The 18,754-nt window shown below is 45.8% G+C and overlaps 1 protein-coding gene across 2 annotated transcripts in view; it reads right to left on the bottom strand.

Moving 5' to 3' along the window:
* Positions 1-13,866, bottom strand: part of ECI2 (enoyl-CoA delta isomerase 2) — a 63,689-nt gene extending 49,823 nt beyond the window's left edge. The window contains exon 1 of one of the 2 annotated variants that reach the window (XM_077810698.1): positions 13,607-13,866. In XM_077810698.1, the coding sequence (XP_077666824.1) occupies positions 13,607-13,866 (260 nt within the window). The remainder of the gene's footprint in view (positions 1-13,606) is intronic. The other variant, XM_077810699.1, reaches the window with a different exon arrangement.
* Positions 13,867-18,754: the final 4,888 nt, after the last annotated feature.

Below are 18,754 nucleotides of genomic sequence, written 5' to 3'. Positions count from 1 at the left end.
GCTTGTGCAAATCTGATCTCGTGTCTCCCAGGAGTCCTCAGTTTCTACAATTCCAGGTTCTGTGAGGGAATGTGTTCTATCCATGGTTATAGACTTTTCTTCCCTCCACTGTGCCTATTCACCATCACCCCACCCTTCCTCCCGTTCCTGAAAATAACTATTACATAGGGAGCTGCTAACCTAATGTACAGAATGACTTGCAAAATGAAAAACCCCAGTGAATGCATGACCAAATGGTTTTGGTTTTTTTTTTTAATTCAAGATAAATGTGAGCAGACATACGAAAGCAAAGAGACAGCAACACACAGAGGAGACACAGTGAATATTCAGAAAAGACTAAAAACCTCCTGCAATTCACATTCTAATATAATGCTTGGGCACAAAATATTGGTATGTGAGATAAATATACATACTTCATACTATTCCTTATAACTAAGGAAAACAATCCAGCCAAAAAGAAAATGGAGGAGAAGAATGAATAGCAGCCAGGGGAAAAGAGAAACTAATTAAAAAAACCTGACATCAGTTTTGTTTTCTTATCAAATTAATTGAATTAATTTTAAAAAAGCTAAATCACCAGAAACAATTAAACTCAAACTTTCAAAGTCTCCCCCAGCTCACTTGCTAATAATGCAAATGGCAGCTGCATTCCTTCGATCAACTTGTGTCCTTTGTTACAGTTAAGCAACCCCACAATAGTCAGTGAGATCGCATGGGCTAACAGACAGCATGACTGACTGACCCTCAAATCCTAAACTACATCAGACTGGGATTCCTACGGGAATTATCCAAAAATAGCAGCTTCCAGACCATTCACCATGCAGGAGAAAGTGAACTATCTATTTCTAAAACTTGTTTTGAAAGCATGTTTTTAAGATAGACTCCGACAATAAAGGATGCAGACTGTTAATACAGCACTTTGAGCCTGATTCCGCCCTTCTCATCTACATCCTGCACACCCACTAAGGGTATGTCTACACTGGAAGTGTAATTTCCAGCTCACGTAGGCCTGGTCTACACTGGGGGGCAGGGATCGATCTAAGATACGCAAATTCAGCTACAAGAATAGTGTAGCTGAAGTCGAGGTATCTTAGATTGATTTAGAATCACTTACTTCGCATCCTCGCAGTGCCGGATCGATGGCCGCTGCTCCCCCGTCGACTCCGCTTCCACCTCTCGCCCTGGTGGAGTTCTGGAGTCGACAGCAGAGCGATCAGGGATCTACTTATTGCGTCTACACTAGACGCGATAAATCGATCCCCGATAGATCAATCACTACCCACCGATCCGGCAGGTAGTGTAGATGTGGCCGTAGACATACCTATGCTTGCTCCGATTCAGCTACCTCATGTAAAAAACAAGTGTAGCCGCAGCAGCACAAGCAGCAAGAGAGGCTAGCCACCTGCCTATGTACCTAGGGTCCTGGATAGGATCATACTTGGGGAAGCTAGGCCATCCAGCTCATCGCACTGCTGCGGCTACACCTCTATTTTTACGGTACTAGTTCAATCAAAGAAAGTGCAGGTACGTCTGCTTGAGCAGAAAATTACACCGTCCAACTCCAGTGTATTATCCAAGCCCTTATTATGGTTGCATATTTAGAGCGACAACTTCTTAAATAACCCACAATTTCCCTCATCTCATGCCAGCTGATCAAATAATTGGTCCTATCAGTGTTCATAATATAGTTTAAAGTAATTAAAATCATGTTCTTCACTAAGAATAGAGTTTGAAAGTTTGTAAAATAAAAGTCCAAGAACAATCTTGCCTACACAATCTCTTCAGTTTCCCACCACCCTCTCTGCACAGTACATATTCTCAAACCCAAATCCTCATTAAAATTATATTGGACTGTACCATATGGGACTGCTTTGCTATTGATGAAGATACCAATTTCTGAGCAAAGAATCTCATTGTATTTTGAAAGATTGGACTATCTCCCAACATATGAAACATACAAGGACATTTAAGCAACTATTTATAGAGAACCAGATTATACTCATTGTTCCTCAAGGCCCTTCCCCTGAGACCCTTACATCATAAAATAAGCAACTGAAACATATTAGATAAGAAGTCATGGCTACACGTTTGAACCCAAATACTGCAAACTTATATATATGCTTAACTTCACACATGCAAGTAGTCCCACTGACTTTAATTGATTGAAGCCATAGCAATTTCCCCCATCACCACTCCTGCTCCTTCTTAAAAAAAATGAAATTACCAAAACAGCTCTCCAACTGCCAGTACTGTGCATTTATGGCTCCGCACAAGTTAAACACATTAGACAAAGAGTTTTTTGGAAGGACAGAGAAAGATAAATGCTTTACTCATCTAATGACCATCCCTACTTTATCTGAACAAGTCATATAGAAACGTGCTGTGTAATTCTACTAAGTATTTCATTACAATTTTAAGATGACTCAGTTTGTGCTCCATCCTTGGAATGGGATAAGTGAATATGTAGTTGTTTTTACATTTGTCAGGGTTCCCTCCCCACTCTGAACTCTGCGGTACAGATGTGGGGACCCACATGAAAGACCCCCTAAGCTTATTTCTGCCAGCTTAAGTTAAAAACTTCCCCAAGGCACAAGTGAGTTAGACAAAGATTCAGGAAAAGGACCACTTGGAGTTCCTGTTTCCCTAAAACATCCCCCCAAACCCCTTCACCCCTTTTCCTGGGGAGGCTTGAGAATAATATACCAACCAAATCGGTTAACAAGGTGAGCACAGGCCAGCCCCTTGGGTTTTTAGGACACTAAAAACCAATCAGGTTCTTAAAAACAGAACTTTATTATAAAAACAAAATAAAAGAAGCACCTCTGTAAAATCAGGATGGAAGGTAATTTTACGGGTAATCAGATTCAAAACACAGAGGATTCCCCTCTAGGCAAAACTTCAAAGTTACAAAAAAAGGGATAAATGTCCCTCTTAGCACAGGGAAAATTCACAAGCTAAAACAAAAGATACTCTAACGCATTTCCTTGCTATTATTTACTATTTCTGAAGTTTATATGTATCTTTCAGTAGGAGCTGGATTACTTGTTTGGTCTCTCTCTGTCTCCGGAGAGAACACAAAAACCCAAAACAAAAACCTTCCCCCATAGATTTGAAAGTATCTTCTCCCCTTATTGGCCCTTATTGGTCCTTTTGGTCAGGTGCCAACCAGGTTATCTGAGCTTCTCAGCCCTTTATAGGTAAAGGAGGGATTTTATGCTACCCTTAGCTGTATGTTTATGACAATGTTATTTAGAGTCATGTAGCTGACACAATTAAACTTTGGATCAAATGTGCCCTGATGCTTGTTTGGGGACATACAGTGTCATTTACTTTTGGTATTTTGATATGCCTTTTCATTAAGGCTCTATTTAAAAAACAAAAAAACAAAACCATAAGCTACTGACTTAGGCAAACTGATACAAAAACATACTATATAACAAAACAAAACTATGGAGCAAAGAAAACAGGCACTACAATGGAAAAGATTTTTCCCAACTCTAATCCTTATAATGACCTCGAAATCTAGAAAGGAATCTATCTGATCTGGGCTTTCAGACAATGTTTTGAATGTATGGAAACACATAGAATGAGAGGTTTCAGAATAGCAGCTGTCTTAGGGTATGTCTACACTACGAAATTAGGTCGAATTTATAGAAGTCACTTTTTTAGAAATCGGTTTTATATATTCGAGTGTGTGCGTCCCCACAGAAAATGCTCTAAGTGCATTAAGTGCATTAACTCGGCGGAGTGCTTCCACAGTACCGAGGCTAGAGTCGACTTCCGGAGCATTGCACTGTGGATAGCTATCCCACAGTTCCCGCAGTCTCCGCTGCCCATTGGAATTCTGGGTTGAGATCCCAATGTCTGATGGGGCTAAAACATTGTCGCGGGTGGTTCTGGGTACATATCGTCAGGCCCCCCGTTCCCTCCCTCCCTCCGTGAAAGCAAGGACAGACAATCGTTTCGCGCCTTTTTCCCTGAGTTACCTGTGCAGATGCCATACCACAGCAAGCATGGAGCCCGCTCAGCTCACTGTCATCGTATGTCTCCTGGTTGCTGGCAGATGCGGTACTGCATTGCTACACAGTTGCAGCAACCCATCACCTTGTGGCAGCAGACGGTGCAATAGGACTGGTAGCCGTCATCATCATGTCCGAGGTGCTCCTGGCCATGTCGGCCAGAAGCGCCTGGGCAGACATGGACGCAGGGACTAAATTTGGAGTGACTTGATCAACTCATTCTCTTTAGTCCTTCAGCAGTCCTATTGAACCATCTTATGGTGAGCAGCCAGGCGATATGGATTGCTCGCAGTCGTATTGTACCATCTTCTGCCAGGCAGGCAAGAGATGAGGATGGCTAGCAGTCCTATTGTACCATCTTCTGCCGAGCAGCCCTGAGATGTGGATGGCATGCAGTCCTTCTGCACCGTCTGCTGCCAGCCAAAGATGTAAAAGATGGAGTGGATCAAAACAAGAAATAGACCAGATTTGTTTTGTACTCATTTGCTTCTCCCCCTCCCCCGTCTAGGGGACTCATTCCTCTAGGTCACACTGCAGTCACTCACAGAGAAGGTGCAGCGAGGTAAATCTAGCCATGTATCAATCAGAGGCCAGACTAACCTCCTTGTTGCAATAAGAACAATAACTTAGATGCACCATTTCTTATTGGAACCCTCCATGAAGTCCTGCTTGAAATACTCCTAGATGTAAAGCCACCCCCTTTGTTGATTTTAGCTCCCTGAAACCAACCCTGTAAGCCGTGTTATCAGTCGCCCCTCCCTCCGTCAGAGCAACGGCAGACAATCATTCCACGCCTTTTTTCTGTGCGGACGCCATACCAAGGCAAGCATGGAGGTCGCTCAGCTCACTTTGGCAATTAGGAGCACATTAAGCACCACACGCATTATCCAGCAATATTTCAGCACCAGAACCTGGCAGAGCGATACCGGGCAAGTAGGCGACATCAGCGCGGCCGCGTGAGTGATCAGGACATGGACACAGATTTCTCTGAAAGCATGGGCCCTGGCAATGCATGCATCATGGTGCTAATGGGGCAGGTTCATGCTGTGGAACGCCGATTCTGGGCTCGGGAAACAAGCACAGACTGGTGGGACCGCATAGTGTTGCAGGTCTGGGACGATTCCCAGTGGCTGCAAAACTTTCGCATGCGTAAGGGCACTTTCATGGAACTTTGTGACTTGCTTTCCCTTGCCCTGAGGCGCATGAATACCAAGACGAGAGCAGCCCTCACAGTTGAGAAGCGAGTGGCGATAGCCCTGTGGAAGCTTGCAACACCAGACAGCTACCGGTCAGTCGGGAATCAATTTGGAGTGGGCAAATCTACTGTGGGGGCTGCTGTGATGCAAGTAGCCCACGCAATCAAAGATCTGCTGATTTCAAGGGTAGTGACCCTGGGAAATGTGCAGGTCATAGTGGATGGCTTTGCTGCAATGGGATTCCCTAACTGTGGTGGGGCCATAGACGGAACCCATATCCCTATCCCGGCACCGGAGCACCAAGCCGGCGAGTACATAAACCGCAAGGGGTCCTTTTCAATAGCGCTGCAAGCTCTGGTGGATCACAAGGGATGCTTCACCAACATCAACGTGGGATGGCTGGGAAAGGTACATGATGCTCGCATCTTCAGGAACTCTGGTCTGTTTCAAAAGCTGCAGGAAGGGACTTTATTCCCAGACCAGAAAATAACTGTTGGGGATGTTGAAATGCCTATATGTATCCTTGGGGACCCAGCCTACCCCTTAATGCCATGGCTCATGAAGCCGTACACAGGTAGCCTGGACAGTAGTCAGGAGCTGTTCAACTACAGGCTGACCAAGTGCAGAATGGTGGTAGAATGTGCATTTGGACGTTTAAAGGCGCGCTGGCGCAGTTTTCTGACTCGCTTAGACCTCAGCGAAACCAATATTCCCACTGTTATTACTGCTTGCTGTGCGCTCCACAATATCTGTGAGAGTAAGGGGGAGACGTTTATGACGGGGTGGCAGATTGAGGCAAATCGCCTGGCTGCTGGTTACGCGCAGCCAGACACCAGGGCGGTTAGAAGAGCACAGGAGGGCGCGGTACGCATCAGAGAAGCTTTGAAAACCAGTTTCATGACTGGCCAGGCTACGGTGTGAAAGTTCTCTTTGTTTCTCCTTGATGAAACCCCCCGCCGCTTGGTTCACTGTACTTCCCTGTAAGCTAACCACCCTCCCTTCTTCCCTTCGATCACCGCTTGCAGAGGCAATAAAGTCATTGTTGCTTCACATTCATGCATTCTTTATTCATTCATCACACAAATAGGGGGATGACTACCAAGGTAGCCCAGGAGGAGTGGTGGAGGAGGGAAGGAAAATGCCACACAGCACTTTAAAAGTTTACAACTTTAAAATTTATGGAATGCCAGCCTTCTGTTTTATGGGCAATCCTCTGTGGTGGAGTGGCTGGTTGGCCGGAGGCCCTCCCACCACGTTCTTGGGCGTCTGGGTGTGGAGGCTATGGAACTTGGGGAGGAGGGCAGTTGGTTACAGAGGGGCTGCAGTGGCAGTCTGTGCTCCAGCTGCCTTTCCTGCAGCTCAACCATACACTGGAGCATACTGGTTTGGTCCTCCAGCAGCCTCAGCATTGAATCCTGCCTCCTCTCATCACGCAGCCGCCACATTTGAGCTTCAGCCCTCTCTTCAGCCCGCCACTTACTCTCTTCAGCCCGCCACCTCTCCTCCCGGTCATTTTGTGCTTTCCTGCACTCTGACATTATTTGCCTCCACGCATTCGTCTGTGCTATGTCAGTGTGGGAGGTCAGCATGAGCTCAGAGAACATTTCATCACGAGTGCGTTTTTTTTTCTTCCTAATCTTCACTAGCCTCTGGGAACGAGAAGATCCTGTGATCATTGAAACACATGCAGCTGGTGGAGAAAAAAAAAGGGACAGCGGTGTTTAAAAAAACACATTTATAAAACAGTGGCTACACTCTTTCAGGGTAAACCTTGCTGTTAACATTACATACATAGCACATGTGCTTTCGTTACAAGGTCGCATTTTGCCTCCCCCCACTGCATGGCTACCCCCTCCCCCTCCCCGTGGCTAACAGCGGGGAACATTTCTGTTCAGCCATAGGCAAACAGCCCAGCAGGAACGGGCTTCTCTGACAGGTTTCAGAGTAACAGCCGTGTTAGTCTGTATTCGCAAAAAGAAAAGGAGTACTTGTGGCACCTTAGAGACTAACCAATTTATTTGAGCATAAGCTTTCGTGAGCTACAGCTCACTTCATCGGATGCATATGAAGTGAGCTGTAGCTCACGAAAGCTCATGCTCAAATAAATTGGTTAGTCTCTAAGGTGCCACAAGGGCTTCTCTGAGTGTCCCCTGAAGAAAAGCACCCTATTTCAACCAGGTGACCATGAATGATATCTCACTCTCCTGAGGATAACACAGAGAGATAAAGAACGGATGTTTTTTGAACGCCAGCAAACATACACTGCAATGCTTTGTTGTACAATGATTTCCGAGTACGTGTTACTGGCCTGGAGTGGTAAAGTGTCCTACCATGGAGGACGCAATAAGGCTGCCCTCCCCAGAAACCTTTTGCAAAGGCTTTGGGAGTACATCCAGGAGAGCCGCGAATGCCAGGGCAAATTAATCCTTTCACATGCTTGCTTTTAAACCATGTATAGTATTTTAAAAGGTAAACTCACCGGAGGTCCCTTCTCCACCTGCCGGGTCCAGGAGGCAGCCTTGGGTGGGTTCGGGGGGTACTGGCTCCAGGTCCAGGGTTCCTGGCTGTCGGGAAAACCGGTTTCTCCGCTTGCTTGCTGTGAGCCATCTACAACCTCCTCCTCATCATCATCTTCTTCGTCCCCAAAACCTGCTTCCGTGTTGCCTCCATCTCCATTGAAGGAGTCAAACAACACGGCTGGGGTAGCGGTGGCTGAACCCCCTAAAATGGCATGCAGCTCATCATAGAAGCGGCATGTTTGGGCCTCTGACCCAGAGCAGCCGTTTGCCTCTGTGGTTTTCTGGTAGGCTTGCCTCAGCTCCTTAAGTTTCACGCGGCACTGCTTCGAGTCCCTGTTATGGCCTCTGTCCTTCATGCCCTGGGAGATTTTGACAAAGGTTTTGGCATTTCGAAAACTGGAACGGAGTTCTGATAGCACGGATTCCTCTCCCCATACAGCGATCAGATCCCGTACCTCCCGTTCAGTCCATGCTGGAGCTCTTTTGCGATTCTGGGACTCCATCATGGTCACCTATGCTGATGAGCTCTGCATGGTCACCTGCAGCTTGCCACGCTGGCCAAACAGGAAATGAGATTCAAAAGTTCGCAGTTCTTTTCCAGTGCATCTGAGTTGAGAGTGCTGTCCAGAGCGGTCATAATGGAGCACTCTGGGATAGCTCCCGGAGGCCAATACCGTCGAATTGTGTCCACAGTACCCCAAATTCGACCCGGCAAGGCCGATTTAAGCGCAAATCCACTTGTCAGGGGTGGAGTATGGAAATCGATTTTAAGAGCCCTTTAAGTTGAAATAAAGGGCTTCATCGTGTGGACGGGTGCAGGTTTACATCGATTTAACGCTGCTAAATTCGACCTAAAGTCCTAGTGTAGACCAGGGCTTAGTCTGTATTCGCAAAAAGAAAAGGAGTACTAGTAGCACCTTAGAGACTGAGAGAGTAACATTTAAAATACTAGTAAATGTTACTAAGTGACAAGTGTATCACACTTACCTTATCACTTACAAAACCCAAGCACTAAAGATCAAGGAAATTAATAGACCTAAATCTTATAGTGCCCCAAAACTCTAATTAACTTCTATCAAATAGAAATACATATTTCATCACAATACCCCTGCTGACTTCAGTGGAAGCAGGATTGGCCCCTTAGTATATCCAATGACTGTACTGTTATGGGATGCGTTAAATTAAACCATTTTGCGGCTGGTGGGTGTAACTGCCGCTCTCCATTAGAAACAGTTAAACTCCTTTATGAAATAATTGTTGTCTCCAAATCAAAGGACAGGCACACGTCACCACTCAGAACAAAGGCACACCTGAGGCCACTCAGGAATTTGAACTATGCAAGCAGAGTGCTCCCTAGGTATCCTGGAGTGTGGGGGGGAAACATGTGCGTGAGAAAGCGAGAATGACACAACGGGCAGACTGTCACAGCCTGGACAAGCATAGTGTGGTGCTGGCTAAGAGCTTCTTTGCTTACAGCTTCAAGGAAAAAACAGGATTTTGTACATTCCTTTGTTTGTACAAACAAACAAGATTGCATCAAAGGTACCCAACTCCACCCTCAATTTCTCCCCTTAAGAAGAACAACCTGCAAGACCCCATATTTTTGGCTAGCCACTCAGGCCAAAAAGGGATAACACCATACTTCTTTACTGGTCCCTTCACAGTGGGGATGGAAGATTGGTCTGTCATAAGAATTGTAGATAGGTGGGACAAACTTTCTAGCTCATATCAACTGGGGTTATTAGCGATAAGGACAGAGTGGAGGAAGACCAAGGGACATGTGGATAGGAGGAGGTTGTGACAGAATAATATCCTGGACAAACCTTACTTAATTGAGTTAAGCCTTATTCAATTGAGCTTAATATCTTTACATTTTAATACAATTAATTTTCATCTCTGTGTCATTGTATTTCCATGAGAAGAGTAAACAGGAGAACAGCAGGCAGGGGTGATTAGTTAAATTCACTCAGGTTGTAATATCTCCAGAGAAACTCTACTCCCTGGAAAGATCCACATATACTAGTTCAAACTGGATTCTCCAGAGACCAATAAACGATTTTTGGATAAATAGCCTGGTTTTAAACTGGCTCAGGGCCTTCTTCCTGATCCAGCAAATGGACAAAACCTCTGGTATGAAAGACCCTAGACCTTAGAGTAGGGTTGGAAGGACTTGGCCTACTGAGGTTCATAAAACTGGGTACTTTTTCTGAGCTGAAGCTGTGTTGAACTTGTTATCACAAAGGAAATCCCTTGGGCAGGGTACTGAAGGATTGCTCCTGCCAGAGCCCATGTTAGAACTGGGATGATGCATGCCAATAAGCTTATATCAGAACTATGCAGCCTAGAAATAGTTGGTCAGAAGGAAGTGGGACATGAGTCTCACCAAAGAAATGCAATGGGTGGGGAGCTGAAAGCCTGACAGTGGTGCCCTTGCTGGAGCCCCAGGGGAAATACTGGTGCAGTTGGTCTGAACTGTTATATGGATGGCCTCTATCCAGGGGTGGCTCATCAGCTTAAGCAAGTGAGGCACAGCTTAACCAAAGAATTCAGAAGCCAATTCCCAAAAGCTACATTTTTGTGTATATAAAGATTAAGGACAGTTATTTTTTTTATTTATATATACATATATCCAGAAGAAGCACTTGTGATTGGATTTAAATTCATGTTACTCACACCCTCTCCATCTCCGTAATGCCAAAAAAATGTAGTGCTGTGGATGAGGCTCAAATCACAGTATAGGTAGTAGTGCCTCAAAGCTGCCTTGTAACTATGGCAACTAACCCTGCTGAGGAGCCACTTTGAGGGCACTGTTGTGCTAGCCAGGGCTTGCAGGGTTGCAGAAGTTAAGGCAGTTCTGCCAGAATGGATGCAGGGTTCCCTCCCAGCACTGATACAGTGGAAATGCAGGGGGGCTACCTACACCACTGAGGGGCCTAAGACACAAGGATACAAGTCGCAGGGGAAGCTGTAGACATCCTGGGTTGGCAGATTAGAGACTCCCGGCCAGGATTACAAAGAACCCAGTGAGCCCCTGGCTGTGGGGGGGAGGCCACCCCACTGCTGAACAATTCCTGCCCTGGGACGGCTCCCACACTCCTGGCTGGTGAGAGAGTGCTGTATGACAGCAGAGTTGCAGAGGGCTCCCTGCACAACCACAGGGCCAGTGACACTGGACATCTGCAAATGCAATGGGGAGGCTGCTGCCTTGGAAGGGCAGAACAAAGGCACTCCCCCTTCCAGGCCAGGACTGCAAGGAGGAACGTGTATATTGGAATGTCAGAGTTTGTGATAGATGCCTCACCTGTCAATCACCAGCTGCCACTAACTGAATCCCAGCTGAAAGGAGCAGCAGCGTGGATAGTCCCCAGCAGACAGTGAAGAATGAACGAGACAGAAAAATAGGTTTGTGAGCTTGACTGTTGGGATGATTTTGATATAGGTCAACATGTGATGATCAAATGCCTCAGAGGGGAGGATACCAGGCCCAAACCTTTTGTCAAGTCAAAGCTGATAAAGGATACACAAAAAACAGCCACATTTTTGGCGTGCTATTAATGTCATATGAGCCAAAAAAAAGCTACCAAAGCTGAACTCAGCTGTTTTATAGCAGAGCAATGAACTATTTTTTTTTAAAAAGTACCTTTGAGAGATGATTCAAGTCACCAAATTAGAATCTGGATTTCAAGCACTTCAGTGTTCAGAAGTATTTGGATCTGAAATTTTGGTTCAAGCTTATGTATTGTATAACTATTACAGTGCTTTAATATCTTTTTTAAACTTGACAGGCACATTTCAAATGAAGGGTTTTTTTCAATCAATGTAATGGATTTACCCTCTCACATGCACATGTCTGAAGATGACGAAAATATCTACCAACAAATTGTTTCCCTCGGGTACTCCTGGCTGCAATGTAATAGTTTATCTTGTTTGGAGCGTCAGAAGCCTCAAATTTCTCCCCGGAACCCATTTTACTTGCTCACTCCATCCTTGTATATCATGCTCTCTATGTAGACACATCATATGGGAGAACTTGACAGAGCACTATTGGAGCTGAATTGTCAATTAGAACAAGATGATAAAGGTCACAAGGTCAAGCAGCTTACAGATTTACACCTCAGCTTGCCCCATAGTAAGTGCTCATATAAACAAACACTGACAGCCTATTTTGCCTGTTACTACTTGGAGCACTTCTGTCATTGAGGATTATGTGCTATCTTTAGAAAAGATCAGCAGATCTCCTTTGAATTATTCAACAGTGGAATTACTGGTTTAAAATAAACTCCTCTGTTTTGAAATAAAGGACCAGGTTCTCTCTGAAAATTTACAACTTTAAAATATTGTGGATCTGTGACTTTCATTCAGCACTCTCTGAAAATCTTTTAGAACTTAAAGGGACACTTTGGGGTAAAAATCTGTTTTTAAAATCAGTTGATGTTATTAAAAAAACAAATTCATTCAAAAAGAAAAGGAGTACTTGTGGCACCTTAGAGACTAACCAATTTATTTGAGCATAAGCTTTCGTGAGCTACAGCTCCCATCCGATGAAGTGAGCTGTAGCTCACGAAAGCTTATGCTCAAATAAATTGGTTAGTCTCTAAGGTTCCACAAGTACTCCTTTTCTTTTTGCGAATACAGACTAACATGGCTGTTACTCTGAAACAAATTCATTCACTACTAATACTATTTGGCAATTCATTCAGCCTTGATGAAGAAAAGACTTGTCAGTTTCACTTTCTGGTTCTCACAAGCAACCACAATACTGCAGGTTTTTTGGTTACTAACTCTTTACAAGACAGTTTTAAATCTTCACTGAACAACAAGTGTTCGAGTTCCAAATACTGCAACTATTTATACATATGCTAAACTTTAAGAATGAAATTAATTCCACTACCTCAGTGGGACTACTTGCATGTTTATCTTTAAGCATGTAAATATTTGAAAAAGACCTAACATGTTCATGCCACTTTAAAAGTTTATAAAATTTCTATTATATTTTCTCTCTAACACTGACAGCAACTGTATCACTGCAGAGAAGAGAACATGCGAGACAGCTTGTGACCCCCTAGAGCTGTTTATATTAACTAAACACTGGGAATAAACACAACTTGATAGCAAGACTATTACTTTTGACTTAGAAAGATAACATGTCTTAAATGACAAAGAAGTGGTTAAAATTCAACAGGACTCTTTTGTAATAAAAAATGACCCTGCAGCCTGCAAAATAAATTGAGGGAATGAACTGAGCAAAAACAATTTTTCTGGCAGCAGAAAACGCCTATTAGCCTATGTGTGAAAAGTGAGACGCTAAAACAAGAGTTACCTAGCTCTGCAGTAGGAAGAAGTTTGTTACACGTTAACATCAGCACTAGAATTTTTCTTCAAAGGCCAACCCTGGCCAAAGCCAGCAGAAGTGACTGTCACTGATGCCTCACTGTAAGGATGCCTGTTGCCAATACATAGACCACCCGGACCCTTTCCCCTCCCTGCTGGGCTCTCTGGCCCCTATTGTTCCCTAGTTCTCCCTCTCCTTGGGAGTAGCTGGGTGTTCTCAGGGACTGGAGTGGGTGGCATGTCCTGTAGGGTGGGACCCTAGAGGAGGGAGCTGGAGCTTGCACAGGACCTCACAGCCATGCCCACAGTGGGGGGAGGGCAGGGAGGCTCCATGTTATTCTGCACAGGCCCCCGAGGGGCGCCCCTGCCTGTGAAACCTTCCACTCCTAACCAGGAGCCAGCCAGGCGCTGGACTGGGGTTTTCGGCGGGTCCCGCCTCGCAGCAGGCTAACAGGACGCCCCTGCTCGCTCTGTCAGTGCCCAGCCCCCTTCCCTCCCAGCCCGGGAGCTCCAGCCTCCCTGGCGCCCCGCAGCCGCTCACCTTGCCCCACAGACCGGGCGCAGCCGCAAGCTCCGGGCCAAGCGGAAGGCGGCGGCGGCGGCGGCGGCAGCAGCAGCTGCCATGCAGAAGCCTGGCGCAGAGAGCAGGCAAGCGAGCTCCGGCTCGTCGGAGGCGGCTGCAGGACAAGGCCCCGGGGGAGGAGCCGCTGCCACCGCCTCCTTCCCTGTCCTGCGGGGCGCGCCTGGCAGGGGGCGCCTGGGAGCGGGCTGCGTGTGGGCGTGAGGGGCGGTGTGTGACATGTGAGGCCGGCATGGGGGTGAATGAGGTACAGACACTGTGTGTGTGATAGAGAGAGAGAGAATTTGCCTCTGAGAGGGGCAGTGAAGCTGTGGGGAGAGGAGAGATTGTGTGTATGGGGAGAAGTGTGAGCGAGAGAGACGCCAGTGTTGGCAGCGGTTTCAATAGTGACTTTAACCCCATTTAGTAGAGTTGGGTCTTCGCCGTCAGATTTTTGTGTGGCAGAAAATGCAGCATCCACCGGAGTGAAATGTGCGGTGCAAGAGCAGTTCTGCACTAGTTCTACAAACCAGACGCAGACACATGTCTACACTAGAAAGGTAAGTCGACTTATATTAGGTCGACTTACTGCCACTGCAGTAATTACTGTGGTGGTGCATGTTCACACTACCCTCCATGGATCGGTAGTGTGCTTCCTCGCCAGGAGCGCTTCCACTGACCTAAGAGGTGCAGCAGCTCCCTGCCAGAAGCCCTCCTGCAGCACATGCTCCTGTGCAGCCCCCCTTCCCGGCTCTCCATTACCCAGGGGGAACGGAGGGCAAGTGGCCCCAGGGACTTCTTGGCCCTGGTGAGCGGGGTCCAGATGCCTGGGCTTCTTGCCCTGGCTCTCAGCTGAGCACAGGATCCAGACACCCAGCTGGGCTCTGGTTGCCTAGCTTTCTTGTCAAATTCAGGGCTTTTGCCGTGAAATTGAGAAGACACCCAACAGCCAATGTAAGTAAGGCAGTGTCTACGGAGTTAGAGCACATTAAAGCAGCCCCAGGCACCCTAACTCCTGACCTGTCCACACTGGCAAGGCACTTATTTACAGCTGGAGCACTCCTTGTAATCCACCTCCAAGAGAAGCATAACGCCTTGGCTGAAACGCCATGGCACCAGTGTAAACGAGGTGTTGCATTACTGCGCTGTGATCGGCCTCCGGAAATGTCCCATAATCCCCTTAAGTCAAGTGGTCACTCTTGTCATTGGAAGAAAAGGAGTACTTGTGGCATCTTAGAGACTAACCAATTTATTTGAGCATAAGCTTTCGTGAGCTACAGCTCACTTTATCGGATGATGAAGCTGTAGCTCACGAAAGCTTATGCTCAAATAAATTGGTTAGTCTCTAAGGTGCCACAAGTACTCCTTTTCTTTTTGCGAAAACAGACTAACACGGCTGCTACTCTGAAACGACTCTTGTCATTGTTTTGAACTCGCTGCAGGAATGCAGATATGCCTTTCGAAGCTCCGTTTCTGACAGCTGGCTTCTTATCTGCTCCAAGACAAAGGAACCATTACTGTGGAATGCTGCTTGCTGTGAGTGTGGGGTGGGGGGAAAGGAGGGGTCTGCTGCTGTCTGAACGTACAAGACAGCATGCTGACACACTCTCAGCACCCCAAGAACCAACTCTCTCTCCCCTCACATACACAAAACACACTCCTTGTCACACTCCACCCTCCTCCGCATTTGAAAAGCACGTTGTAACCGCTTGAACGCTGGGATAGCTACCACAATGCACTGCTCTCTGTGGCGTTGAAAGAGCTGCTAATGTGGCCACACCAGTACGCTTGAATCTGACAGTGTGAACACACTGCAGAGCTTTCCCTACTGCGCTCTCCGAGGGATGATTTAACTCACAGCACTCTACATCTGTAAGTGTAGCCATGCCCACTGCGTCACCCTAACTACACTGACAATAAGCCTTATTTCAGAGTAACAGCCGTGTTAGTCTGTATTTGCAAAAAGAAAAGGAGTACTTGTGGCACCTTAGAGACTAACCAATTTATTTGAGCATGAGCTTTCGTGAGCTACACCTCACTTCATCGGATGCATACCGTGGAAAATGCAGCAGACTTTATATATACACAGAGAATATGAAACAATACCTCCTCCCACCCCACTGTCCTGCTGGTAATAGCTTATCTAAAGTAATCATCAGGTTAGGCCATTTCCAGCACAAATCCAGGTTTTCTCACCCTCCACCCCCCCACACAAATTCACTCCTATCACCAGCAGGAGAGTGAATTTGTGTGGGGGGTGGAGGGTGAGAAAACCTGGATTTGTGCTGGAAATGGCCTAACCTGATGATTACTTTAGATAAGCTATTACCAGCAGGACAGTGGGGTGGGAGGAGGTATTGTTTCATATTCTCTGTGTATATATAAAGTCTGCTGCAGTTTCCACGGTATGCATCCGATGAAGTGAGCTGTAGCTCACGAAAGCTCATGCTCAAATAAATTGGTTAGTCTCTAAGGTGCCACAAGTACTCCTTTTCTTTTTGCAAATAAGCCTTATGCCTCTCATGGAGGTAGAGTTATTATGTCCGTGTAGTAGGGCACTTACATCAGTGGGATGTAAGGTTGTAGTGTAGACACTGACATAATTAGGTCAACATAAGCTGCTTTACGTCAACCTAACTGTGTTGTGTAGACCAGCCATAAGACTAAAGCCTCATCTACACCACAAATACTTTGCTGGTATAGTAGCTTATGCTAACAGAAGGAGTTTTTCTGCCAAGCCAGGAATATTAGCTATGTCAGTTGTGCTCTTCTGTCAACATAGGTCAGGTGTACACCTAAATATTAGGTCAACCTACCTACATCATTGAGGACTATAAAAAATTGTGTGCCCAAAGCTCTGTAGTTATGTTGACCTAGACCACAGTTTAGACGCAGCTAGGTTGATGAAAGCATTCTTCCATCAACCTAGTTACTGCCTGTTGGATGGGTGGATTAACTACATCAATGAAAAAATCCCATCTGTCAATGTAGGAAGCGTCTACAGTACGGTGCTACAGCGGCACAGCTGCAGTGCCATAGCTGCTGTGCCACTGTAGTGTAGACATGCCCATAGTTGACATAGTTGCATGTACGCTGGGGGTTTACACTGCAGTTTTTGTTGGCATAGCTAGCAGTAGTGTTTTTTTCACACCCCTGACCAACAAAACTATGCCAAATAGGGGCACAACCAAAATATTCCTAAAGAGGGGGCCCAGACCTAGCTGCAGGCTCTCCTCCTGCTTCTCCCCGATACCCAGTCTTGAGCTCTCTCACGCTGACTCTGCACTCCAACCCATGCTCCCCTCCCTGCACCCAGCTCCACACACACACACCCCTCCTCCTGTCTCATACCTAGCCCTGCACTCTTCCCCGCACATTGCCCCACAGCCAGCTCCATCTTTCCCCCCTGCGCCTAGCTCCGCAGTCTCCTCATCCCTCAAGCTCTTACCCAGAGAGGCAGTCAGGCTGAAGACGACCATTCCCACCAGTGGCCAGGCAATTCTGGGAGCCCCAGATTCCATCCTGCTTCTGTGTCTGTTTTCCCAGGAAGCATTAAAAGCCCAAATCCACTTGCCCCCAGAACTCCTGGGTACTGGAGGTTCTTGATGCCTCCTGCTCCAGGGATTGGGGGTGCCCAGTACCCATGGACACTGATTGGAAGGACTGCAAAAGCGTGTGGGAAGAGTAAGTGTATGGGGTTGCAATGCCACTTATATTTGGCCCGGCAATCTCTCCGTCATGCCAGCTCAAGTGAGGGGTTGGAGCGGGGGGTGGGGGAGAGTTGGACATCTTGCTCCCACCCCACCTTGTTGCGCCCTTGATGCAAACCAAAGTTCCTAGAGTTGACCTGGCCTAAGTGATAAAGAGCAAGGTGATCTGAGGACTCCAGTAACTGTCTGAGTTTCCTCACTGCCATTTTCTCAACCATCTTTCTCAAGAAATGTAATTTAAGATAGTCAATGAAATTGGGGATAGTCAGAAAAATTGTCAGTGTCAACACTTGTTTTTTTGAGCAACTCTAGTAATAACTTGCTCCAGGAATGCTGGCACCCTACCCTCCCAAAAAGAGACATTAATAATTTTCACCAGTGAATCCAGAGTTTTTCATGTGATTTCACTAGCCGTGAAGAGATGGGTCCAAGCTGCAGGTACCAATGTGAATATTCTCCCTATATTTCTAGAACCTTAGTGAACAAAACTGGCTAAAACTCAGCAGGAAATGGTATTTTTTCTTCTCTGTGCACATATCTGTCATCACACAAGTAGCCAAACCTAATTGACCCAGAGTAGTTTACAGTGTAACAAATGGAAGATGTCTGTTTAACTGCCCGTGAAGACTAATTTAAAATAACTGGTTGCTGGAAGATCAAAAGTGAATCTGTCCAGGAAGGAACCTTGTCATAGGAATAGAAGTTCTAATATGAGTTCATCAAAGAACTTCTTCAGCAAGGGTCTCATCACCCAGATGATTTAACAGGTTGTCTTCTAAATCTGGATGACCACATAATCTGCTTCTACATATTGTACCCAGGAATTAAGTAAAACTGGATCTAGGGATGTGCAAATAACAATGGCAATTAGGAGTCAGGGCACTGGGCTGGAAGTAGAGCTGGTCAGGGAATTTTCAGTCAACGTTTTTTCTTTGAAAAATACAGTTTCCACAAACTACAATTTTGATTTGGCTGACATTTTTAATTTTCTTATTTTTTTATCAAGTTAAATTGAAACATTTGACCCAAATTGATATATTTTAACATTAATCTGTGCCCACTTGAGCTGTCATGGTGCCTTATGGGATTTGTAGTTTGGGTTTCTCATGACCCTATAAGTGTTGATTACACCAGGAAGCACCTAATGCAGGATAAACAGAATAGTTCCTTTCTTTTATTAGGTAGGTGTGTGATGCCATAAATTCCCACAGGGGAAATTTAGAAACCTGAATTCAGGTTATGGCGGATAAAAATCTATTAAGTTAATTTTAAAAACATATCTACTTGTCATTTTGAAACTAGAATATGCATTCTGTTAGTGATTTGAGATCTCATCAGTTGGTTTAGATTTTTAAAAAGCATTCCTGTCCTCCTTTAAGGCATAAACTTATTGTCTGATGGGTTTCCACATTCTACCGAT

This window comes from Eretmochelys imbricata, chromosome 2 (genome assembly GCF_965152235.1).
Source record: "Eretmochelys imbricata isolate rEreImb1 chromosome 2, rEreImb1.hap1, whole genome shotgun sequence".
NCBI lineage: Eukaryota > Metazoa > Chordata > Testudines > Cheloniidae > Eretmochelys > Eretmochelys imbricata.
This window is presented reverse-complemented; position numbering and strand designations above follow the sequence as displayed.